Source organism: Crocuta crocuta, unplaced genomic scaffold, assembly GCF_008692635.1.
Source record: "Crocuta crocuta isolate KB4526 unplaced genomic scaffold, BGI_CrCroc_1.0 scaffold303, whole genome shotgun sequence".
In the NCBI taxonomy this organism is placed as follows: Eukaryota; Metazoa; Chordata; class Mammalia; order Carnivora; family Hyaenidae; genus Crocuta; species Crocuta crocuta.
In genome coordinates this window covers 2,790,359-2,816,896 of record NW_027528276.1, presented here as the reverse complement: position 1 = coordinate 2,816,896, position 26,538 = coordinate 2,790,359, and the positions used below count along the sequence as shown (strand labels likewise).

General features: G+C 46.6%; 2 protein-coding genes across 5 annotated transcripts in view; both read left to right on the top strand.

The window, feature by feature from the left end:
* The window catches only part of INPP5B (inositol polyphosphate-5-phosphatase B), a 48,192-nt gene extending 47,951 nt beyond the window's left edge, over positions 1-241 (top strand). For all 3 annotated transcript variants that reach the window (XM_077753147.1, XM_077753146.1, XM_077753145.1), the window contains one exon: positions 19-241. In XM_077753147.1, the coding sequence (XP_077609273.1) occupies positions 19-134 (116 nt within the window). In that variant the 3' untranslated portion in view covers positions 135-241. The remainder of the gene's footprint in view (positions 1-18) is intronic.
* A 1,701-nt stretch (positions 242-1,942) lies between these two features.
* The window catches only part of MTF1 (metal regulatory transcription factor 1), a 44,239-nt gene continuing 19,643 nt past the window's right edge, over positions 1,943-26,538 (top strand). For both annotated transcript variants that reach the window (XM_077753144.1, XM_077753143.1), the window contains exons 1-6: positions 1,943-2,011; positions 3,653-4,111; positions 20,269-20,507; positions 21,276-21,407; positions 23,636-23,709; positions 24,167-24,303. In XM_077753144.1, the coding sequence (XP_077609270.1) occupies positions 3,704-4,111; positions 20,269-20,507; positions 21,276-21,407; positions 23,636-23,709; positions 24,167-24,303 (990 nt within the window). In that variant the 5' untranslated portion in view covers positions 1,943-2,011; positions 3,653-3,703. The remainder of the gene's footprint in view (positions 2,012-3,652; positions 4,112-20,268; positions 20,508-21,275; positions 21,408-23,635; positions 23,710-24,166; positions 24,304-26,538) is intronic.

Below are 26,538 nucleotides of genomic sequence, written 5' to 3'. Positions count from 1 at the left end.
TCTGTGTTTCTCATGCAGCTAGCATCTTTGGCAGCTTACTGCTTCGAAACCCAGCTGGTCACCAAAAGCCTGACATGGCAGAGAAGAAGAAGGCTCAAGAATTTATTCACCAGTTCCTCTGCGACTCACCCTGAGCCTCTCTGCCTCCTCTCCTGTCTTACCTGAGGCGGCTAATTACCAGCTCCACCTGTTTCAGATGCAGAAGATGTGAGGGTTCTTGGGAGCAAAAGCAGCAGCTGCCTGTTTTNGCCTCCCCCCCCCCCCCCCACTGTGGCTGTCACACGCATGCCACTGTGAGTCGTGAAGACCTGGGGACATCCACCACAATAAAACTGACAGTCAGTGTTCAGCTTTAGTTATTTAACACAGATCTCTCGCTCTATTTTTTTAAATTTTAAAGATGTTTAAATAACTGTACTTCCTGTGCTCACTCAGCCTGCCTGCAGGGCATTGTCAGTGCCTTCCCTGTAGCCTGGGCCGAGCTCCCCATGATCAGATGGTTGAACAGACTTTGGGGTCCTGAAGGGAGAATGAATTGGACAGCAAGAATGCAAATGGAATCTGCTGGATAAACAGGTCACCGCCACCCCAGATGCTTCCAGTACTCTGGGCACATATGTATATGTACATACAAAGCCTACCCCCCGCTTCCTAATCAGGTGGGGCTCAGCAATCCTGGGGCTGGCACTCGGCCTCTGAGGGCAATACGGTGGCTCGAAAATGAAAGTACTGAAGAAATTGGTGCTGTGGTGAAACAAATGGGATTTTCCAGCTCAGCAAATCCTCCAAACTGTATATGATGCATCCCCTTTCTCATATGTGTAATATATTTTAATGATAAATGTATTTTTAACAGTGGTCGTTTGTATGTTTTTCTCTCTTAAGAGACGGCAGCTGGACTTTTTTTGTGGCTTAAGCGTTCGGGCAGCTGGTCAGGGGCCGGGCAACTCTCTGGCCCCTGGCCCATCTGGTGGGTAACAATCACTACTCCTGGCATTCAAGCAAGAGATGTACGGGCATGGCCAGAACCCCTTGACCCTGAGGTAGTCTCTGGGAGTTGTCCCACCCTGAATATTCTAGAGAAGTAGCTTATGGGGAAAACAGGCAGTGACTGCTGGGAGGTTCTGAACAGACTTAACAGGCATTTTAAAGAGGCAGAATAACGAAGGTACACGCAAAATCGCGTCTTGGGCACTGAACACCTAAACTCCTTGGCCGTGGAAAATGTGGCCGAGAAGCAGGCCAACAGGATGACAGCGTGAGCGGTCAGAGAGAGGGGATGGCCAGTAGGTGGCGCTGACCGGCCCGGGCCGGAGTCCCGTGGAAGCCGGCAGCCGTCTGCAGGGCGAAAAGTTGGTACAGACCGCCTGGGCTGTCGTGAGGAAGGGAGTGGGGCGTCTGGCGCGCGCGAGTGACAGGGGAAGGGCGGCGCCATCCTCTGGCTGCGCTTGGAGTACTCCTTGGCTCTACCATTTGGATCCGATCTTCCTTTCCTGACCCCAGCTGCTACACTCCCTTTGATTGGTGAAGAGGGGAAGCTGGGAATGTCACAGCCTTGCTGCCTCCCCTTGCGCGCGTCCCAGCTAGAACTCGGATGGCCTGGTCCTTCCCGTTGCAGTAGTGGCTGCGAGGGTGAGGGCGGCCAGCGCAAGGCGGGCTTTCGACCAGCGGTTGAGCGGTTCGACCCCTTTTCCTTTGCGCGTAGTGCCACATGACAGTCGCCCTGACTCCGGGCCGGCTGCGGACGCGGCCCGCGCTTCGCGGGACGAACTTACGGTNGCCTCCCCGGCGCCCCGCCCCGCCCCGCCCCTCCTGCTCGCCAATTGGAGCCTCGAGCTCAGCCCCCACACTGCCTAGGCCAACCAGGAGCGCCAGAGAGAGGCGGGGCCGGTATCGCCTCCTTCCTCCGGAAAGCGGAAGCGGAAGTGACGTTTGGGGAAGGTGGGGGCAATCATGGTGCCGCTGGGGAGGGGAGAAGCTGCCGCTGCCGCCGTTGCCGGGAGCCGCGGAGGTAAAAGGCGAAACTAGACGCGGCCTGGGCTGGGGGCTTCCCGGGGGGCGCGGGACTTAGGCTCCCTCCTGAAGCATTTCCTAGTAGAGACCCCACTCTGGTCACCATAGGGACCCCACCCCTCCTCCGTTTCCATGGGGATGGGTATCCAGCCCCCCTTCCCTGTTTCCATGGAGACCCGGACCCTGCCCCTCTTCGCCAGGCTTGGAGCCCCCCCAGCCTGTCTTCGGATTTTTCCGTGTAGCCCCGTCTCGGGGCTATCCCAGTCAGGTTCCTTCTCCCAGCCTTCTCTGAAGGGTGCCAGCGTTTGTACTACTCGTATGCCACCCTCAAGCCTCCTGGTCTTGTTTGTTCTGGACAGTTGGGTCTCCGCTTGTGCGCTGATGGTGCCGGCGAAGCCCTAAGGGGCCGCCGGTGCTCTTATCTCTCCTCAGATACAGCGAAATGTGCATCTACCCCGGGTTGCGTAAGCCAGAGCAAGGGGTCGGGCGGGTTCCTCCCGGATCCGATCCCTTGGCCTGTCTCTGGTAACTGGGTCTAGCCGCCCCACTCCGTAAAGGTTCACTTTGTAACCCAGGACAGAAGAGAAAGATAAAGTGTAAAGCCAGACTGAAAACTAAAAGTGATATGCTGAATATTTTTAAATTTCGTTCTGACTGCCAAGCCCACATTTGTAGAACCCGTGTGTTTGCAGCTGAGGGAAGAACTAATCCAGAACAGGAAATATTTCGAATTTGGTATTTTTCCTGAGAGAACATCTCTTTCCAAGAGAGTATGTCTTCCCAAGAGAGTATAACTGCAGGTCTTTCATTCATTTAACTGACATCTTCTGAACTCCTAGTGTCATCGTGTTGTGCGGGGGACAGTAGAAACAAATAAGAGTCACCATTCTCTCACTGCAGAGAGCACACTATACAAGCAGAGGTCTAGTGGACACCACGTTGTTTTAGGAGGTAAATAGATATCATGATCTTCATTGGATATGCCTGACTAGGGATCAGACAGTCCACCCAGAAGCTGAAACATCTGCTCTAGGAAGGAGGGAATGAATTCACACTTGCTTTCCCTACTGTTACTAGACATTATGCGTTAACAAACATTATCTCTTTTTCTCTGTGTAACAACTTTGAGAGAACTTGGATTAACCAGTCCCACCTTATCCATAAGAAAGATGGAGCACAGAAAAGTTACCCAGGTACTAAGTGGCAAAGCTGGAATTTGTGGGTAGGTGGCCCTGCCTCCAAAGTCCTGCTTCCACAATAGACTACACTGCCTCATGGTCTAATCTGGGGCATAGTTGAATGGGTTTTTTTTTTTTTTTTTACTTTAGGATGTATAACAAGTCAGCCTTGAAGCAGTTGTCCTCTTCTCCACTTTAGCAGTAAGGCATGTTTGGAAGGTCTTAAGAACTACCTATTTCTTTGAGTGTGTGTGTGTGTGTGTGTGTGTGTGTGTGTGTGTTTAAGGCATTGGTTTTCCTTTAAAATGACTTGATGGTTTCAGAGTTTAAAAAGTATGATTCCCAAGGAAGATGATTTTCATTTACTGTGGGCTGTTCTTCCAGTGAGAGGAAGAATAAGCCCCGTGGTTACGGAGGAGGTCCCAGGGTATGGCTCTAATTCTGGCTTTGTCCTCTCGCAGATAGGTCGTTACCTTGCCAGCTCTCACAATTGGGCTGAGCACGACTGAACCATGGGGGAACACAGTCCGGACGACAACATCATCTACTTTGAGGCAGAGGAAGATGAGCTGACCTCCGATGACAAGATGCTTAGGTTCGTGGATAAAAACGGACTGGTGCCTTCCTCATCTGGAACTGTTTATGATAGGACGACTGTTCTGATTGAGCAGGACCCTGGCACTTTGGAGGATGAAGATGACGATGGACAGTGTGGAGAACACTTGCCTTTTCTAGTAGGGGGTGAAGAGGGCTTTCACCTAATAGATCACGAAGCGATGTCCCAGGGTTACGTGCAACACATTATCTCACCAGATCAGATTCATTTAACAATAAACCCTGGTTCCACGCCCATGCCAAGAAATATCGAAGGTGCAACTCTCACTCTGCAGTCGGAATGTCCAGAAACGAAACGTAAAGAAGTAAGTAAAGCAGTGGGTGAGGGCCCAGGTTTGCTTTGGAGAAAAGTCCTTGCACAACTCGCATTGGCCATTTTAGCTGGGGAATAAAGGAGTCCCTGGAATGAGGACTTGCAGTGGTTTTTCTCGTCAGCAATACAAATGCCTCGTGTTTTGTTGTGACTGCCTTCTGGAACTTTTGGTTTGTATAGCCGCATTGAAATTTGAGAAAGCTAATTTATAGTTTTTCAACTTTTCTTCCCCACGTCATAAATCAAATAGAAATTTCGTTGAGTTGAGACCGTTTCCGAGGCTGAAATAACTAGATTTGGCTTATCTCTGGGGTGTGTATAAATCATTTATTTGGGAGATGAGTATCTGCTGGAATATGCTTTCTTTTCATGGTGGATTTTTGATGAATAACAAGGCCTCACTTTCTCTGGTAAGAAATTCAGGCAAGAGACAGTAAATGAGAGCAGGTTATGTAAAATAAGTTTTTGTGCTCATACTTAGCTACTGTGAGTAAGGTAACGTGTGTCACGATGGTTGGAAAACCGTAAAGCATTGTACAGATTGTACTGGTTGTGATCAGCAGAATGATCTGGGTTAAAGGTAATGAAAGACATTATCTAGGAACTGATTACAGGTCAATTAGAAAAAAACAGATCCCTGGTAATTTGCAGTGTCAGGGACTAAATGTAAAATGTTACCAAACAGACATAGGATAAATCGTTTAGCAAGATCTTTTTTCTCTTAGGCTACAATTAAGGTCTTGAAATTGGAGGATTTTATTATTCGTGCCATATGGCTTTTCCATGGCTAGCTGTAGAATCTCAGAGCTGGAAGCAACCATAGAGAAACCGTCTTGTCCCACCTTCCCCCTCACGCAGGAATTTCTCTACGGCCTCTTTGACATTAGTTCATCGGGTGTCTGCTTGAACACATGCAGAATGACGAGAGCACAGAGTTACACCGCTCAGCCTGATCTGTGTGTTGGCCGGCTCTGATTTATAGAGAGCTTTTGACTTGTATCGAGCCCAAAACCTACCTTCCTGGAGCCGCTGCCCACTGGCTCCAGTTCTGCCTTCCTGCACAGCAGCAGGTTCAACCTTCCTCTCCCGGGACAGATCGTGGATTTCCTTGACCATCATGGATTTCTCTTTATCGTCTCTTGTACAGGCTGAACACCTCCATTTACTTAAATATTCCTCTATGACATTTCCCTGCTGGTTTCCCATCAGTCTGGTCACCTTGGGTTGTGTGGATTCCAGTGATCCCCAGCCTTCTTCAAATTCATAACTGCGCACAATCTCCCAAGTGTGAGGCAGCCAGCACTGAAGACTGCGTGACTCTTATCTTTTAATCTGGACACTGTACTGTAATTGCTGTACAGGCTGTATTTTATTAGCAATGACATGTTGTCAGCTTGTACTTGGAAACCTCTAGAATAGTGATTCTTCACTGGGGGCAGTTTTGCTCTCCAGAAGATACTTAGCAATGTTCGGAGACGTTTTTGGTTGTCATACTGAGGAGGTGCTACTGCAATCCAGTGATTAGAGGCCACAGAGCCCATTAGACATTCTGTGATATACGGGACAGCCCCCTGCAACACAGAATTATCTGGGCCAAAATGTTGATTGGCTCTTTTCCAAAAAAAATTTATTTACAAAACAGCCAGTGGGCTAGATTTTACTCGCTGGCTGGAGTTTGCCAACCCCTGAACTAGAACATAGGGAGCTTAGGGAGTAGTTGAAAATAAGGACGGAAAGGTAGCAGAGATCCAGACGTGGAAGGCAGTGATAACATGCTAAGGGCTTTGGACTGTATTATGGAAATAGTGGGGAACCGTTGAAGGTGTCTGCGGCAAAGATTGATGTGGTTAGGGTAGCATTTTAGAAATACTGCCCTGGTAGCAGTGGTAGCTTGATGGCCCAGTTAGGAGGGGTTGTAGTTTAGATTTGGGTTTTCGTTGGAGGCTGGTGAAGAGTAATGGCCTTGTGTTTGAAGAATGAATTGGGTATGACTCAAAGGATTTATCCATTTTTCCAGGTATGTTGAGTTCTTTGTGTTAGTTCATGGGCCCCTCAGGTGACTGATGAGGGAGACTAGGAAAGAAGTAGTTAGAGCGCACCACCACAGGTACTTTAACAGAGGCCCGTTCAGAGTGCTGTGTCAGGCTGAGGAGAAAGCGTCAGACTCTGCTGCTCCCCTCACCTTCTGGGAATGGTGAACCCATCAGAGGAATCAAGAAGACAGGAAGAGGAGAAGGTTTGGTGGGGAAACTGGTATGTTTGTTTGAAGTATAGTGAATGTTTTACTCCTTGAGGAAAAGTAAATCGAACAAGTTGAGAAGCCCATTGGAAATGTAGATCTGAAGTCGAGGAAATGGCTCAGGATTCATGAATGGGCCGTGGTTCAAAGCATAAGCGGTTTACTCCAGGGAGGAGTAAGAGTTGGTCTGAGAAGGTCAAGGTTAAAAAGAGAAAGAGGAACCAGGGAGCACATAGTCGAAGAGGAGATGGGTGGAATAGGTGTTGTGGAAGGTGAATGTCAAGAAGTGTAACTATTCTATGTGACCCTGCAGAGGGGTTGAGGGACCCAAGAGAAGCCATCGGTTCTGTGTCTGTGCCATTGATCACACCCTGAGAAGTTTTTCGGTAGAGCACTGGGGGCTGAGGCCGGCTTCCAGTGATGGAGAAGTGAGTGGGTGGTGAAGAAACCGGAGGAAGGAAGTGTCAAGTTGGTTTAGGGTTTTTTTTACTATGGTAGTTGGAGGAAGAAGAGTGATGAGGCAGTAGCAGCTCAAGGAGCAGGGGGGTTGGGGGGTGAATCATTTCTTTAGCACAGCAAACTTGAACATGGCTTAGAGCCTAAACTGCAGGCCATCCTCAGTTAATGATTACTATGTGAAAGCATTTCGAGAACAAATGTTTGGGAAACATTACGTTGAATCAAGACAGAGGTTTGTTTATTATGGAATTTCTCGGAGTTCTTGATGTGCTAATAACTATGGAAATGCAGAATTCCCCTAATGTTTTGAACCTGGGAAACCCTTTTCAGGTCTTCTTTCTAGGGTCTGTATTTTGTGGAACACATTTTGGGAAATGCTGATCTAGGCAGAAAAGGAAGAGATGGTAGGGAGGGAATGATTATGTAATCACTTATATGAGCTGTCACTTTCCCACCACAGATCTCCATTGACTTATGGCACGGTTATATCCTGATAAACCCATCCTAAGTTGAAAATAGTGCGTCAAAGACGCCTAACCTACCGACCTCATAGGTTAGTCTAGCCTGTCTTAAACATGTCCAGAACTCTCACAGTAACCTACAGTGGGGCAGAATCATCTCAAAGCCAATTTTATAATTAAGTGTTGACCAGCTCATGTAACTGATCGAATACTGTACTGAAAGTGACAAACAGAATGGTTGTATGGGTGCAGAATGACTAGAAGTATATCGGTTGTTTACCCCTATGTAATCTCAGGGCCGACTGGGAGCTGTGGGCTTCCTGCTGCTGCCCAGCATCACATGAAAGTACCTTACCTCCTATCACTAGCCTGGGAAAAGATCCAGATTCACAATTTGAAGTACAATTTCTCCTGGGTGCATGTTGTTTTCTCACCATCGTAAAGTTGAACCATTATAAGGTGGGGACTATACTTGCAGCCTGGTTTACTGTTCATGTCTTCAGGTCTTGATAGTCATGTTGAGCAGATAAGGTCAGGGAGACTGTGACCACCTGGTTCAGTCTACGATGGATTTAGCTCACTGTACTTTCATCCCACCATATCTTTCCATTCTGTCTGTGAAGCCTACATGGAGGATTCTAGAAATTTTAAAAAATCAATTGATGTGAGGTTGGTTGGGGATTGAGGAAGAGGAATCAGTGGCTTTTTTTTTTTTTTAATGTTTTATTTATTTCTGAGAGAGAGAGAGAGAGACAGCATGAGCAGGGGAGGGTCAGAGAGAGAAGGAGATACAGAGCCTGAAACAGGCTCCAGGCTCTGAGCTGGCTGTCAGCACAGAGCCCGACGTGGGGCTCGAACCCACGAGCTGTGAGATCATGACCTGAGCTGACGTCGGACGCTTAACCGACTGAGCCACCCAGGCACCCTGAATCAGTGGCTTTTAGTCTTCAGAATTGTTGCTTAATGAGCAGGCGTTCAGGGGACTTGACTTCCTGAAGCACCATCTTACCTTAGCTTTTGCTTTAATAGTGATTGGGGTGGGGGAGGACACTTAAATTCATTTAATTGGCCTGAAGAGGCTGATGTTTATGACTGTTTGTTAATACTTTTCATGATTTCGGTATTCCCTCCTTCCCTCCCCCCCTTTTTTTTTAATTTGGTCTTTTTCCTTCATCTCCATGTGCAGGTATTGCTCTTGAGAAATCAAATCATTTGATAAAGAGTCTTCTTTTTAAATTTTTTAAAAAATGTTTTATTTATTTTTGAGAGAGAGAGAGACAGCATGAGCAGGGGAGGGTCAGAGAGAGTGGGAGACACAGAATCTGAAGACAGGCTTCAGGTTCTGAGCTGTCAGCACAGAGCCCGACGCAGGGCTCAAACCCATGAACCCATGACCTGAGCTGAAGTCGGACGCTTAATTGACTGAGCCACCCAGGCGCCCCTATAACTAGTCTTCTTGGCTTCTCAAGCAGCTTGTTTTCTGAGTCAGATTTTAGCCTGATTTTCCTGTTTACCCCTGATTGTTCCATTGTTTCCTGAGGTATATAGTTGGCTTACCTGTTCCTTCACTTTTCTCCCATGTGCTTGTCTTGCGTAAAAATAAACCAACCAGAACCTTGCTACAGATACTGTCTTCTCCTTCCACAGGGCCACTGGCCATTCTGACTCTAATTTCATGTATCTCATTCTCATACTTGCTGTCTTACTACCATCCAGCTGTTGGTAGTTTTGAGAAATCTCCAGTCAGAATATGTCCTTCTGCACAAGATCAGCATTCTAAAGTGTTGCTCCTTTCATGCCTTTCTGTTCTGGGTTTCTGAGCAGCCGGGTTTGTGTAGTCCGTGGTTTCCCAAACTTTCTTGCACCTGTGTCTTCCCGAGAACCTGTTGTCAGAACCTGTTCATCTACCTCTGTACGAACCACACTGGTGAACATTAACGTACCCCCTGTGGCCAGCTGACCTTGCCACTTCGCTGCTGAATAGTTGGCCAAGAAGTCTGAAGAAAGCCATACCATATGTGTTCCTCATGACGCACCAAAATATTCCGGTACGTCGATTGGAAAAGATCTTTCTTTTCTACCAAGAAGGACAGTTACAGAGATGTTTCGTCGATTAGGCTGCTTGCTATATTAGTCAGTGACACTCCAAGAGGAGTTTTGGTTTTTTTGTTAGTGTGACTGATTTTAAGTATAAGAATAAGGGGAGGGGCACCTGGGTGGCTCAGCACGTTAAGTGTCCAACTCCCGATTTCGGCTCAGGTCACCGTCTCGCAGTTCTGGAGATGGAGGCCCATGTGGGGCTCTGTGCTGACGGCACAGGGCCTGCTTGGGATTCTCTCCCTCTTTCTCTCTCTGCTTCTCCCCTGCTCGCACATGTGCACTCTCCCTCTTTCTCTCTACAAATAAATAAACTTAAAAAAAAAAAGAAGGAAATTTGAATCTAGTGTTTTGCAATATGTCCTTTACTTTGGGAGACCTAGTTCCAATCTCATTCCTCATTATGGGTCCCTTAGGCAATGGAATGATCCACTCTGACAAACCTCGATGCTGCTGACGGTCTCAGAGGGGAACTCCTTGCTTTTAGTCTTTGCATGCTGTGATTACATTTCTTCCCGGGCTCCCTTCTGAACTCCCACGGAATTGCCATTCAGAACTAGGACCATTTTTTTGCCTGAAATTCTAGTGTTAAGGATCCACTCACTCTCTCCACAAGCTTTTACGTATTGAGTATCTACCTTGGTCAGATATCAGGAAGGTCAGAGAAATAATCCATGCCCTGGAGAGCTTGGACTCCAGCACAGAGACTGCTGGAAGCTGTGCGTGCGGGGTTTGTGGGAATCCAAGGCAGGAAGCATTTTTCCATTTACTACCAGGAGAAGCCATGTATGCACACCTGCCTGCCGGCCTGCAAGTGAGGTACATACCTCTCCGCAGCCATCGGCATTTCTGTCACTGACGCCCACTGGCCTGGAAGAGGGACGGAGGTGGCTTGGTGTACATATTGGCTTTACAGCTTGGGGCTGCAGGAATAACAGCTCTCAAATTTACATTTTATATGAGCTGTACCTATCAGATATGGCTAACATTTTACTCTTGTAGGACATTGGAGAAAGAACCCAAATTTTACTGTTTTTCTCTTATTTAAATCAAGCCCATTTCTTAAAATTGTTTCTTCTGTGAAGTGCGAAGGGATAATTTAGTCCTTGGTTCCATCTTTGTTCTGCTTTATTCTGTGTGGCCTCGGGCAAGCTGCTCTGTTTCCTCTTTTGTAAAATCGAAATAAAAATATCCCATTGCATTTTGTGAAGATTAAATGAGATTTATTCATACATAAATATACAACAGTATGTGCATAAAACATTTAGCACAGTGTGGTGGTTCAGTCAACGCTCATTTACTTTCTATCCCTCGTAGGCCCACGCGGTTCTCCAAGGAGGTTTGGAGGTAATCTCCGGTTTAGGAAGAGGCTGAAATGGCCTCTGTTAGGAACTCTCTGGGAAGTGTTCTCTCCTTAAAACAAGGTTATGAATTGTGGTCAGGTTCCAGGACAGCCTGCAGAAGCCCTAGTAACCCCTGATTCGTTGGACTGTTGTATTAATGTCTCTACGGAATGTGAACCACTGTTTATGATTGGGAGAACATGCTTTTAGTCCTCCTGCGGGGCTCTGTGAACACCAGCCCTCATCACCGGTAGTCTGTCCCCTTTGACTTCCGTCGCACTTGGCCACTGTAAGTTACTTCAATGGTGGGCATTTGGAGCACCAGGAAAAGCTCAGGGCTCATTTCAAAAAAATACCTTTTTTGGGGCACCTGGGTGGCTCAGTCGGTTAACCTTCCAAATCTTGATCTCGGCTCACGTCATCTCCCAGTTTGTGAATTTGAATCCTGTGGGGCTCTGTGCTGACACCTTGGAGCCTGTTTGGGATTCTCTCTTTCCCTTTCTCTCTGCCCTTCCCCTACTCATGCCCTCTTTCTCTCTTTCTCAAAATAAACATTTAAAAAATAAAAATAATAAAGTCTTTTAAAAATAAAATTAAAAAACACCCTTTTTATTGAGTTGTAATTGACACATAACAATTTATTAGTTTCAGATGCACAACATAATGATTCAGCATTTGTATATGTTGTGAAATGATCACAAGAAATCTAGTTAACATCTGTCACCACACGTAGTTGTGTGTTTTTTTTGTATGAGAACTTTTTTTAATGTCTTTATAATATTTTGAGAGACAGAGACATAGAGTGAGCAGGGGAGGGGCAGAGAGAGAGGGATACACAGAATCTGAAGCAGGCTCCAGGCTCTGCGCTGTCAGCACCACGGACTGTGAGATCATGACCTGAGCCTGAGCCAAAGTCAGACACTCACCCGACTGAGCCACCCAGGCGCCCCAATGATGAGAACTTTTAAGATCTCTCTTAGCAGCTTTCAGATATACAACATGGTGCCATTAACTTTAGTCACCATACTGTACACTACATCCCCATGACATAATGTATTTTATGAACCGAGGGGTCTTCTAGCCAAAGAATAAGGACTCCTGTTACGCTGGTGGTGGTAGGAGAGGAAGACGGCTGGCGTCCACTGAGCACCTGCTGTGTACTCATCACTGTTAGAGGCTTCAACATGGTTTTGTATTTGACCTTCATAATAGTTTATAAGCCAGGTACTACTTACTAGCCCTCATTTTACAGATGAAAAAAAAAAAGTCTTCAGAACATAACAACTAGCAAGTGGTAGAAAGGAGGTTTGACCTAAGGACTTTCTGGATGCCAAAGCCTGTGCTTTTCTCACAAACGCACCACCTTGGTAGAGACGTGGGGGAGACTCTGCTACTGAGGCCCGTTAGCCGTGGAAAGGGCTGAGCAATGAGGGGCAGCAGGACAGCATTAGTTCTGCAAGGGGAAAAGGCTGAGGTGTGGGAACCGCTGTGTGAATTCAGCTCTGGCAGTGGGCGGTGGGAGGCCTGATGAAGAAATGGGGTCAGTCAGAGCTCTTACATTTCTACTTTGAGGGCCGTGGTTGCATATTGTGGAGTAGAAGAAATGAGATGCGTGCTGGCCTGGGAACAGAGTTGGTGCTGGGGAGAAAGGTGGGAAGTCCCTAGTGTTGAGGAGGACTGGTCAGGCTGGTCGTTGACTTGTGAGAATGCTCATGCGCTAGGTATCAGGACCAGAGACTCCCTTTCCTCATTGAACATGGGGCTGGTAAGGAGGAGAATCTCGTTCTCTTGGTCCCTCATTTCTTTTTCCTCTAGCAGAAACCCAGCCTTTTCTCTTTTCTGAAAAACTTTTTTTTTTTAATGTTTTATTTATTTCTAGGAGAGAGAGAGACAGCGTGAGCAGGGGAGGGTCAGAGAGAGAGGGAGTCACAGACTGAAACAGGCTCCAGGCTCTGAGCTGGCAGTCAGCACAGAGCCCGATGCGGGGCTCGAACCCACAAACCGTGAGATCGTGACCTAAGCGAAAGTCGGACGCTTAACTGACTAAGCCACCCAGGCATCCCTCTGAAAAACTTTTTAAATGTTTATTTGAGAGAGAGAGAGCATGCACTAGCACACGTGTGAGTTGGCGAGAGGCAGAGAGAGAAGGGGAGAGAATCCCAAGCAGGCTCCACACACAGCATGGAGCCCAACATGGAACTCAGTTCCACGAACCATGAGATCACGACCTGAGCTGAAATCAAGAGTCAGAGGCTTAACTGACCGAGTCATCCAGGCGTCGCCTTTTATGCAGTTTTTTAGGCTTTTGTCTCCTGGAGCCCAGTGTTTAATTCTCTCATTTTTGCTTGTCTCATTTTCCTTTACTTCTGTGAGTCTATTGACTTAACCAGGCAATCATCTTTGTTAAATATTTTTCTCCTTTTTGGAACTACTCAAAACACCTTGTAAGCCAACATCAGTTCTCCGAAAGTTCATGCTTCTTGCTTTTGATAGTATTGGACCCCATCCTCAGTGAGCCTACCGTGTGCCCATTCTGTGCTCATTACTTAGGAATCAACAAGTGTTAGAGGCCACATAGGAAAGTTAAAATGAGTCTGTTCTTCAGCTCTTTTATAGAAATGCATTCTTTATTATCCAGTGGAATCATTAGTGACATTATTATAGATTATGACATTATTATAGCATATTATAGATGACGCTAGTTAATTTCAAGAGGCAAATGAATTCCGTGTCACCTCTCCCTCAAGTTCTTTAAATTCAGCTTGAGAAGCCTTGTTCAGTGGTCCCCAAGTCTTAGTTAGATGCTTTTTCTTTATATTTCTATTCTCACATCTGTTATCAGCACAACTTCTCATACCATACTGGTCTATTTGTTTGATTCTCCTTTTTTTTTTTAAATGTTTGTTTATTTTGAGAGAGAGCTCGAGCAGGGAGGGGACAGAGAGCAGGAGAGAATCCCAAGCAGGCTCTGTGCTGACAGCTGATGCGAAGCTTGATCTCACGAACCCGTGAGATCACTACCAGAGCTGAAGTCAGGAGTCAGCTACTTAACTGACTGAGCCACCCAGGTGGCCCTGTTTGATTCCCCCTCTTAATGCTGAGTTCCTTGAGAGCAGGGACTGTCTTTTCTATATTCCTAGCACCTTGGACAATATAATCCCTGTGACATAATTTTTTGAACGGATGCAGGTGTGATAAACCTTACTTGTATTTAAATGTACCACGTGTTGCAATACCTCTTTTCTGTGCCCGTGAAAACTTATGCGTTTTTTGCAACTTCCTGTTCTGATCCAGTTTGAGGAGGTTTAGTTTTCCCTTTTGCGAAATTTGGTGCTTTTTTAAAACGATTCTGAAAGACGCAGAGCAATGACTTCCATTTACTGCCTGCTTCCTGATGGGGTGCGAGAGCGCTTGTCTCCAGCGTATTCTTGGGGACCAGGCGTTTGCCTTGGCAGTCCACCCGGCCGTCCCGCCTTTAGACACAGATGCTTTCTCCAGCCCGCGTCCTCTCCCAGCTTTCCCTCTGGTCTCTCTCTGCAGTCAAGTTCCTTGAAAGAGTAGTTGCTTTCACGGTCTTCAGTTGCGTGCCCTACCACACCTTCTCAAGACTGTAACATTCTGGCTCTGTTTCTGCTCCTCCGGTGAAGCTCATCTTGCCAGGGCACTTAGGACCTGGCAAGTTGACCATATCCAAGGAAGTTGGGTTTTTGGTTTTTTGTTTGTTTGTTTATGTTTTTTTATTTATTTCTGAGAGAGAGAGAGAGAGACAGCATGAACAGGGGAGGGTCAGAGAGAGGGAGACACGGAACCGGAAATAGACTCCAGGCTCTGAGCTAGCCATCAGCACAGAGCCCGACGTGGGGCTCGAACCCACGAAGTGTGAGATCATGACCTGAGCCGAAGTCGGACGCTCAACCGACTGAGCCACCCAGGCGCCCCGTTTTTGGGTTTTTTTTTAAGTTTATTTATTTATTTTGAGAGAGAGAGTGACAGAGAGAACAAGAGCAGGGGAGGGACAGAGAGAGCGTGAGAGAGAGAATCCCAAGCAGGCTCTGTGCAGTTTGCACTGTTTTACTAAAAGTCCTCTCTGCTACAGCTGACCCAGTTGACCATCCTTCCTTTGTCACTTGTCAGCCTTGTCACTACTTTCCTCGGCATTGAGTCCTGCTGGTCTTGTTTGTTTACTCATTCGTTCCTTCCTTTGACAAATGTGAATGTTGTGCTGCTCCTCCACAAGGCTGGCCACCGGGACTGTGACCAGAGACAGACATGGGCCCTGCTCTCGTGGATCCTACAGTCCACCGGGACAGTAGCCATTCATTCATTTAACTGAACAAATATTTATTTAGTGCCTCGTGTTTTCCAGCTACTGCCGTGCCTACCAACTAAAGACGTAAAGCTATAAAACCGTTCCTTGAGGAGGGAACTTTTAGTGGGAGCTTGCGTTGGCCAGGTAAAAAACCTGGATGGGAGTAGAGGTTGGCAGGGCAAGGAGACGGAGAGGGGTGGTTAATTATTGATTGCACGGTTACCTATAAAGTTCTCAACTGCGGTCGGTCGCATCTTAAGAATGAGAGCCTGCTCTTATCACTCGCCATTGTTGAAGCGCCCTGGTTGAGACATGCTGCTCCTTCATTGCGGCAGCCGTAGTCTCGCTTCTCACTTCCGGGTCTGTGACTGTTTTGAAATCTGCACCTGGCAGACCCAAAGGGGTTTTCAGTCTTTTTTTTTTTTTTTTTTTAAATTTTATTTATTTCTAGGAGAGAAAGAGACAGCGTGAGCAGGGGAGGGTCAGAGAGAGAGGGAGTCACAGACCGAAAGAGGCTCCAGGCTCTGAGCTGGCAGTCAGCACAGAGCCCGACGCGGGGCTCGAACCCACAACCGCGAGATCATGACCTAAGCGAAAGTCGGACGCTTAACCGACTAAGCCACCCAGGCGCCCCAAGGGTTTTCAGTCTTGATGGGAAGTCAGGATATGTGTGTGAGAGGATCATTAACAGCATGGGCTAAGTGTCAAATGAGTGGCATAGTTAAATATTACTGGATCGGAGAAGAGCACTGTCACTCACACGTGGGGTGATCATGGAAGGCCTTGGAGGTAGTGACGCTTGACTGGAAGGACAAGAGAGACTCAAAATCCGAGAAGGAACCAGACATTTCCGGCAGAGACGAAGGAGAGAGGAGAGGCAGGCGAGTGGGAGTTCTGTGTGGTGACTGGGGAAGAGGCCCTGTGGCCCGTAGGCCCAGACGGAGCCCGCCGTTGGACTGGTTCTGGAGTACTGTGGTCAAAGGCAGAAGGGGCCCTGCGGGGGGGACCTTGAATATCAGGCAAAGGGACCTTAGCATCTGAGCATAGAGGTGGCATGGGGAGAACACTGCTTTAGAACAAATCTGCCCACGAGTGGCTTCAGACCTACGAGGCACTGAGACGTGACAAGGCCTGGGTCAGTAACCCAGTCCTGTAGATGTTTACGGAGAGCCTCCTGCATGTCAGGGGGAAGGTGAGGAACCAGTGATATGTGGGAGAGCACTTGCTAACGACTTGTGCAAGACTGTGTTGGGGGTTGGGCAGAGAGAGAGGGAGCAGGAGGGAGACAGGAAGAGTCAGGGCTCCTCCCACCCTTGCACCCATTGGCTAGTGGTCCCATGGGCCACACCCATCCAGATGCCTGTTTTTGTAGAATGGTTTTTATATTTTTTGAAATTTTTTTAAGTCAAAAGAATAATATTTCATAATACATGAAAATGATATGAAATTCAGATTCTACTGTCCGTAAAAAACGTTTTTGTGGAGCACAGCCTGGCTTGTCCATTTAGATGTTGTCTATGGCTACTTTCACATAACAGCAGCAGAGGTGAGGGGTCATAGTAGAGTCCGCAAGGCCCACAAAGCCTAAAATATTCACCATTTGGCCCTTTATAGAAACCTTGTCCACTTTTGAGTCACACCCGCCCTTACCTCAGTGCCTCCGCTCTGAAACTAACTGTCCCTCTTCTCACCTGAGGTTTTTCCCTCCACCAGACTTTTAAATATCCTTCTGTTCTTTATATTCCTCTCAGACCCTGAGCTCCTCTTTTTTTCCAGGACCTCTCGCGTTCCAAATATGCTCAGGACCTGCCCTACTTCACAAACAAACCTTCAACTCAGAAGTCTGCTCTGGCTCCTGCTGTCCATCTCTCATCTCTACCTCCACTTGACCCGGGGCTTCGGGCCCCAGCAGTTCATTAAAACTTAGCCTTGTTAAGTCATTAGTGATTCCTAGCTGCTGGATGTAGGAGTTTCCTCAGACCTATCTTGTTTTCTCAGACATTTCAGGTTTTGATCCTTCTTCCTTGAGAGCCTTTATCTTTTCTTTTCTTCTTTAAAAAAATTTTTTTTTCTTAAAGGTTTATTGAGAGAGAGAGAGCGAGCGAGCAAGAGAGGAAGGGGCAGAGAGAGAGGGAAGCACAGACTCTGAAGCAGGCTCCAGACTCTGAGCTGTCAGCACAGAGCCTGTCGTGGGGCTCGAACCCACAAACGATGATATGGTGACCTGAGCTGAAGTCGGACACTTAACCAACTGAGCCACCCAGGTGTTCCTCTTTATTTTTTTTTTCCCTAAGTTTTCTTTTTTAATTTTTTAGAGAGAGAGAGAGCATGAGCAGGGCAGAGAAGCAGAGGGAGAGAGAGAGGGAGAGCGAGAATCTCAAGCAGGTTCCACACTCAGCACGGAGCCCCACGCAGGGTTTAATCCTGACCCTGTGATCATGACCTGAGTGGAACTCAAGAGTTGGACACTCAACCATCTGAGCCACCTGGGCGCCCCCTTGAGATCCTTTCTCTCTTGCCTTCTGTGCCGTCATCCTCTTTTGCATCTTCCTGCTTCCCCAACCCCTTCCCCTACTCGCCTGTCAGTGGCTTCACTTCTTTTACGAGCACCTTAAACATTGGTGACTTTCTGAGCTCTGGCCTGAGTCCTCTTACAAGAGCTCCTATTGTATGCCTGCTCTCTTCCAGGCACTGTGTTCAAATGCATTACCCAAATTATTCCTGATCCTTACAGCAATCCTAAAAAGATAGGTTTTATTTCTCCATATTATAAATAAGGAAAGTGAGGCTTAGTGTACTTAAGTAATTTCCCCAAGGTTACACAGTGGCAGAACCACACTTGAACCTGAGCCTGCTCTGGTATATGGGTAAAGTCAGCTTCGTGTACCGGGGACTCCTGCCACAGGCTTTCCTTTGTTTCTGGCCTGTATGTTTGTCTACTAGACATTTCTACCTGGAAGCCCTGGTAGCACCTCACAGCCAACTCATCCTCTCTCCATCCCCCATCCAGCCCCAACTTGGTGGTGTGACCATCTGGTTAGTCACCCAGGCCATAGTCTTGCCTGAGGCTCTGTCTCCCTAACCCCTTCCGCTCCCCACTTGCCTCTACGGCCAGTCATTCCTCCTGCTTTAATTTCTCTGAAATTCAGCTCTCACACTGTCCGCTCTCCCTTGCCTGTTCAGGTGCTTCTCATCTCCCTCCTGGACTGTTGTCCCCCTTGTGTGAGTCTCCACCCCGTCTTCTGTTCTCTTACCCCTCCAGTCCATCCTCCCCTAGGCTACCAGAAGCATCTCTCCTAAACTCCAGATCTCATTTATTGTTCTCTTGGTTGCAACCCGTTGGTGAGTCCCCATTGTCCTGTTCCTCTACTCCACAGTTTGACTAAGGAGGCCTCACCTTATTTTTCTAGATCTTTCGCCATCCAGCCTCATACTGCAGGTGTGTTGTGGTTCACTGTACCAGCACATCTGTTGAGGTGTCACCTCTTTCTGGAACGCCCTTCTCTCTTCCTGGTTTATCTGAGGAACACATTTTCATTGTCTCCCTAAAACAAACAGGCAAATGACAAACACTTCAGTTCAGAGAGAGCACCTCAGCTTCTGAGCCTTGACTATTTCTCCAGTCTTCCCCTGAGGGGTTAGGTTTCCCCTTGTTGTATTCCCCAGGCAGTCTGGGCACGTACCTGTAGTCAGGCTCAGCACAGTGGGTCGTAATTGTTGTGCACGACTACCCCCTTAAAATCGACACTACTTCAAAGCAGAAGTTTTTGTCTTGTTCACTTGTTTGCCTGTGGCATCTAGCTTATTGCCTGGGACCTGGTAGTTCAGCAGCTGTGGAGTGAATACTAGCAGTGTTGTTGGAGATGTGGGCTGAGGCTCTGGAGAAGGGCCGGAGTCAGTGGATGAAGATGTTCCACGAAAGCCGAAGAGTAGACAATACTAGCACCCCGGTGTGTGTAGCATCAGATCATTTACATTTACAATGTATCTTTCACTAATGTTTGGTCTCATTTTGTTCCTCGCGGTGTGTGTAGCATCAGATCATTTACATTTACAATGTATCTTTCACTAATGTTTGGTCTCATTTTGTTCCTCGCGGTGTGTGTAGCATCAGATCATTTACATTTACAATGTATCTTTCACTAATGTTTGGTCTCATTTTGTTCCTCGCGGAAGCACTGTGAGACAGGCAAGGCAGGCATTAATCCTCACATTTGAGAAGTGGAGAACTGAGGCTCAGAGTAGCGAAATGACTTGCCAAAGGTCTTGTACAAAAGTGCCAGAAATTGCTTCTCCTCCAGCCACGTCTCATGCTGCTTCCCCTGCACTGGGGCAGGGACGGGAGGGTCTGGGAGATGAGAGATAAGTGCCAGAATAAACCTGCCTATCAAGGTGAAAGGAAAGGAGTGGCTCCGAGAAGATAAAGGAGCCCCAAGGAATTGCTGTGTTGTGGAGGATAGTTTTTAGGAGGGGAGGGCATCATTGATGAGATAGTTTTGCGAACAAATGAAGGAAAATGGAAAAGGATGGAAGGGTTTGGCCACCAGGAAGTACAAGAGAATGTTCTGCAGTGAAACCAGCTTGCCAAGTTGCCAAGCCTTTAAAAGGAATATGTGGGCTTCGAGGGAGAGGGAGGCGCACATGTATGCCACCCTTTCTAGAAGCTTAGTGGTGAAAGTGAAACTGAGAGACTGGCATTTTGAGAAATGTCATGCCAGCAGATACTCCAAGAAACTCATGGTACAGTATTTTTGTTTCATAGACTAGAAATCATGCCAGGGAAATAATGCTTGGTAACTGAGTATATCAATATCAGGATATTTCAGACTCAGTTTAACATTGGTCAGTTCCAGTCGGGGTGGGGTGCCGTAGGGCTATGTGTTTAATCAGGCCTTAAGACAGAGCCAAAGTGGTGTTTCAGTATAGATAGTTGTAGCAGTAGAGGCCCACCTTTAGAGGCAAGATGTGTACTAGAGTCTGTTAGAGGCGAGATGTGTACTAGAGTCTGGAAACCCCCTTCTCCTATTCATTTAGATTATTCATGTACCTACAAGTTCATCTCGTGCCCGTGACTTGTTGTTCAGAAGTGATCTGATCAACGGGAAGATTTCCCTGCATTGTCGTTAGAGGTTGTTTTCTGTGTTGACAGTACAGACCTCTGTGTGTCGTCCACATCTCCTGTGGGGGGCAGGCTCTGGGGGACGGCAGGGCCCTGTTGATGAGGTGTCCTTTGTGTGCCAGGTAAAGCGGTACCAGTGCACCTTCGAGGGCTGTCCCCGCACCTACAGCACAGCGGGCAACCTGCGCACCCACCAGAAGACTCACCGGGGAGAGTACACCTTTGTCTGTAATCAGGAGGGCTGCGGCAAGGCCTTCCTCACCTCCTACAGCCTCAGGATCCACGTGCGAGTGCACACGAAGGAGAAGCCATTTGAGTGCGACGTGCAGGGCTGTGAGAAGGCGTTCAACACGCTGTACAGGTCAGCCTCCTCTCTAATCTCTGACTCTACCTTGTGAGGGTAGAGCCCTCTCCTTGCCCTGCGCAGATGTGCATGCACTTCCAGGGCTTGAGAGAGCACGGCTGCTCAACTGTTTAATCTCCACTCGGGGAGCTTGTTACTTAAAGATGGGCGTATATTGGGTTGGTTAAACGTGAGAGCACATTTGTGTTTAGATTTGTGTTTCCTGCAGTGACATATTGGCCTGGCGGTTTTAATACTTGGCCTGATATCTCCCCCGGGCTCAGGATCTTGGGACTAAGGCTTCTGTCATTTTCTTTCCTGCCTCACCTTGACGATAACTTTTTTTCTACGACTCACTAGCCAGTACTCCTTCACACCGTTTGTGTCGGGAGACTTACATTAGTCCTCACCTTTGTGTCTAAAATAACAGACAGCGACAGCTAACATCTAACATGTATGAAGCACTCACTGTGTGATCAGCACTGCTCTGAGGGCTAATCCTCACAGCAGCTGATAAGTAAGTGGGAGCACGGAGAGGTTTCATAACTGGTTCGAGGCCCCCATCTCATAGGAAGTGGGACCGGGATTTGAGTCCCAGGCGGTCCTGTTGCAGAGTCACCCTCCTACCCCTATATATACTTCTCTGAATTTCTCTTCACGCGAAACATTTTGGATCCAGAATTCTTCTGCACTGGGTCCGGAAGCACATTCAGCTGACACGGGTCGGAGGCTCTGTAGCACATGATGCAAATGACCAAGGGAAGTTTTCTCTGGCGTATCTTGCAGGCTGAAAGCACATCAGAGGCTTCACACAGGGAAAACGTTTAACTGTGAATCTGAAGGCTGCAGCAAGTACTTCACCACACTCAGCGATCTGAGGAAGCACATTCGAACCCATACAGGAGAAAAGCCATTTCGGTAAGTCTTACCTGTGTTCTATTGGTCACTGACCGGGTTTCAGCCGGGTGTCTCAGTGTTCCCTAACGTTTTTCAAAGCGGAAAGAGAACTCACCACCCTAGTTCTTTGGCAGTGTTGGCTCTCCCGGCACAGCTCCGAGCAGCTGCACACTGGAGGGGCAGCCATGGTTTCTGAGAGCACCCTTACTCCGGACTCACACAATGGCCTTGCTGCTTTCCCTTTATTTTCAAGAAGCATTTGTTGAAAGTCCCTTATGGGGGAGGCACTTTTATCAGTGCTACAGAAATACTGAGACACACTCTCTTAAGAACTTAGTCTGGTGGGAAAGAACCACAAGTAAATGGGCAGCATACGAGACTGAGGTGCTCGGAGGACTTTGAGCATAGGGGAAGGGAGAGCTACCTAAAAATCGAGGTGGGGAGAGGACGTGGCAATGGGGGTGAGAATGCTTAGGCTAGTGGTGCAGGTGTTTTATTCTGTTACTTTAGTCGTTGCTTCGTAATATGTGTGTATCTACACAAACATAGAGGAGCATCCATTTTTGTCTGTATATTTCAGTCTCTGTATATTTGCGCACATATGTGTATTTAGCACATCCACGTGTAAATGTATAAGCTTGCAGTTAGGACTTCTATCATCTACTTTCTTCTCCGCTCATAGCACATAGCATGGTTCTGTAAATAAATAAAAGCAAGAGTATTTCTTTTAAAGACCATTTACTTATTTTGAGAGAGAGAACGCACGCAAACGGGAGGGGTAGAGAGAGAATCCCAGGCAGGCTGTGTGTTCAGAGCAGAGCCTGACACGGGGCTTGATCTCATGACTGAGAGATCACCACCTGAGTGGATATTAAGAGTCAGATGCTTAATCGACTGAGCCACCCAGGCGCCCCAAAGCAAGAATATTTATTTATTTCGTTGTAAGTAAGCTGTATGCCCAACGTGGGACTTGAGCTTATAACCCCAAGATTAAGAGTCACATGCTCTACCTATAGGCTCCCCTAAAAGCAAGAATATTTAGATTCTAGTTGGTTGCCCTCCAGATTCTGTGAAGCTTGGATTGCTTTTTTCCCCCATAGTGTAGGACTCTGATTTCTATTCAGTTACGCGCATTTTTGTGATGGTTAAAACTGTTAATTTTTCTTGAATATTAGATGGGACCTTAGGCACAATGACTATATAGAATTAAAAACTAAAATGCTCCAGAGAAGCTTTCTTTTTAAAGAAATTAAATACTTTGGCTTACAAGAAAATGCATTCATTAATTCATATAAATAGTTATTATTGGGGCACCTGGGTGGCTCAGTTGGTTAAGCGTCCAACTCTTAGTTTCAGCTCAGGTCATAGTCTCACGGTTCACGAGATCGAGCCCCGCATGGGACTCCACTCTGATGGGGCGGGGCCTGCTTGGGATTCTCTCACCCTCCCTCCCTCTCTGCTCTTCCCCTGCTGTGCGTGCTCTCTCTCTCTCTCTCAAAATAAATAAACTTAAAAAAATAGTTATAATTGAATGCCTGCTATGTACAAGAACTACGGCAGATGTACAGAACTACTTGGACCCTGCCCTCAAAGAGTTTATAATCTAAGAGAACAAATAGCAAATGGATACACATAGAGATAAAATAAGAATGGATGTGACAGATGCCATAAAAGAAGCACATAGATGAATCCCTCAGAAGTCCTCAGGAGGGGAAGGTTACTTCTAGCTTTGGTTATCAAGAAAGTAGGAGAGGAGGAAGTGGATCTTGACACTAAAAATTATAAATAAGTCATTACAGCCATTATACCTTATATATTATACAGTCAGTGTAGCTGGGACTGATTTGTTTTGGTGTTATATTGTAGGCTTCATGCCTTTGTGAAAGCCTCTGTACCCACTATTGCTATTCCTAGTATTCCGCTGGCAGTAGATTTTTCACATTGGCTCTGATCGTCAATAGAATCCTGTTAAGCAATTCATCAAAAGGCTTTTAGTTTCAGAGCTCTCAACAGGTGACTTGTAGGAGAAGAAATATTTATCCTGGGCCATCGGTTCCCTCTGTTCTCAGATTTGTCACCTTTTCCAGTGACCTGTCTTCATTCCCATCTCTAAAACCAATTTCCTCTATCAGATCTCAGTGTTCCGAACGTTTGCTTTAGGTTGAGCTTGTATTTATAAGAGATGTTGGAAGATCAAGGCCTGTTTACCTAATGACTGCTGTTTCTCTTTGCTTAAACAACTTACTTAGGTGTGATCATGACGGCTGTGGGAAAGCATTTGCAGCAAGCCACCACCTTAAAACCCATGTCCGCACGCATACTGGTGAGTGGAAACTAATTTTTACTTTTTATTTGAATTTTCATCAGAGCAGTAAATATCTGTGTTTCTGTCAAGACCTGTAGAGCTTTGTGGAGAGAGCAAGCCTAATCAGCTTAGCCTTCACGTATAATGTTTGAGTTTCTTTCAGAAGTAAAAGAACCTAAGGTTGGACACAGGAAGAAATCCAGTCTTAAGAAATGAAACCAGTAAAGAGATTCTCAAAAAAAGAATCTGGGGGAAAAAAAACAAATCTTCTCTTTAAACTTGCCAAGAGAAGGCCATTTTTGCTCTACGTTAAGTTTTAGGGTTGAGATGGTTAACATGTAATCTGTCCAGATTGCCATGACTGTTTCCTGAACCCTCAGGACAATATTTACTTCCCTCTATTAGGGAAAAGTAGATGTCTCAGTCCAGTGAAATGACTTTATGGTAATATTAACACTACTTGTCATTCTTGCAGGTGAAAGACCCTTTTTCTGCCCCAGTAATGGCTGTGAGAAAACATTCAGCACTCAATACAGTCTCAAAAGTCACATGAAAGGTCACGATAACAAAGGACACTCATACAATGCACTTCCAAATCACAATGGATCAGAGGTGCGCAGTATTTTGTCTCTTGTTTCGATCTAGGCAACACAGAACAGCAGTGATTGTCTGTATATCAAAATAAAAGGTCAAGATGTCTTCTCTACATATCTGTCAGTGAGAGGGAAGAAATCAGGGCCAAGATCTGTGTCTTTGTGTTGGGGTGCTGTCAGCCCGGAATTTCACCAGGCGCCCTGGGCCTCAGCTTTTGACTCAGCTCTGCCTCCTTCCCACCAGCTTTGGTCCAAGAGGAAACCAGAGGTCTCGGAATGGCTTCCAGAGGGTCAGCCAGATGCTCTAAAAGGGTGTTCTTTTCTCATTCGTGTCTGGGAAATGACACATCTGTACTTAAATTGGAGACACAAATTAACGCTTTGCCTCACACACCTATTGAATCTGTCCTTGGAGAACTAGGCAGAGCCTGGATGGTGTTTTGCCCTTTTGAATCATCTGTGGGCCAGAAGGTTTGAAAGCCACCAGCGGCGGGTGCTGAGCCACAGAGTTTTAGACAGTTTGTCCCTTCTTTGCCATGCCCCTTCACCATATTTCCCTCTCTTCTGTAGCTCTATTGCAGAGGGATCCTGGGGGAAACGTACCATTTTTACTTCTAATGTGCTATGGGACACTTATAGATGTCTTTTAAATCCAGAGAGTGAGCGTTATTATTATCTTACTATTTCATAGAGAGACTGAAGTACACCGACCCCCTTTTGAATAATGAGGTTTTTACTTAAAGTAGGTAATACAATTTTGATTTGGGGGGAGACAGCATACTCATACACAGACAGTCTGTGGTTTCCAATTTTTAAACAGCAAAGGATCCCTTCACATGGACGCTGTCCCTTTATTTTATTAGTAATAATAACTAACATTTACTGAGTGTTTACCATGTGCCAAATACCATGTGCTAAGTGTTTTCATATGGATTATCTCACAAGAGCTCAATACTGTTATTATCCCCACATTACCGATAAGGAAGCTTGAAGCAAGGAGAAATAAAATAATGAACTTGAAATTATAAGCCAGGCAGTCTGATTCCAGAGCCTGGTTTTTGACCCCTCTGTTGTAAGAGGCAAAATAACATTAGTCGTGAAGGCTGCAGTCTCTGGAGCTCAGCTGCCTGAATTCAGATCCAGGCTCCACTGTTGATCCAGATGGATACCCGTAGGCAAGTGGCATCTTTGTGCCTCAGTTTCTTCATCTGTAAAACCAGATAAAAATATTAAAATCTGAGAGTCTTTGTCTGTGAAGCTGCACACATTAAGTTGTGATCAGTCTTCTCATTTGTGTGACAACCCAAGGACACTTGAATTGGTGACAGCGCCTAAGTACTAGGGCATCCCGGTGGACGGTGCTCAGGTCTCATCTTCTCTAGGTCACAGCTCACTCCCCAGTGGAGGGAGGCTCCTCTCGTCTCAGGCTTTTAATGCCATCTAGATTGCCTTTGAGTCCTAAATATAGGTCTCCAGCCTGGATCTCTTCCTGAGCTCTAGACTTGTACAGACCATCCCCACTTAGGATGACTTGCCTCTACATGCAGAAAAGCAATATGCATTCAGTAGAAACCATTCTTTGAATTTTGATTGGGTCTTTTCCCAATCTTAACTGTGGGCCATATCATCCTCTCTTGTCATGCTGGGCAGTGGGAGTAAGCCGCAAGCCCCCATCAGCCCTGTGATCACGAGGGCAAACAACTGATAGACTTACAACTATTCCAGACCCATACAGCCGGTCTGGTTTTTTTTCCCTTTCGATATAGTATTCAATCAATTACACGAGCTGGTCAGCACTTTATTATGAAATCTGCTTTCTGTTAGGTCATTTTGCCCAACTGTAGGCTAATGTAAGTGTTCCGAGCGCATTTCAGGTAGGCTAGGCCAAACTGTGATGTTTGGGAGGTTAGGTGTTCGATGCATTTTCGACTATCAGAACATAGCTGCACCATTAGTTGAGGAAGATCTGTATATTCAGCATTCCTCTTCAATCCGGATCTCATCCCAGATTTCATTCATCTTCTCAACTCTGGCATGTCCAAACCTGCTCCTTCTGCCGTCTTCCCTACCTTAGTAAATGGCACCTCTGGGTTTTTTGGGTTTTTTTAGTGGCACAGGGGAAAAATCTTGGAGTCGTTCTTGATACCTCTTTTTTTTTCCCCCTCATACCCCACATCTACCAGCAAAGTCTGTCAACTCTCCCATGAGAATATATGTAGAATCTGGTCACTTCTCTTTTTTTTTTTTTTTTTTT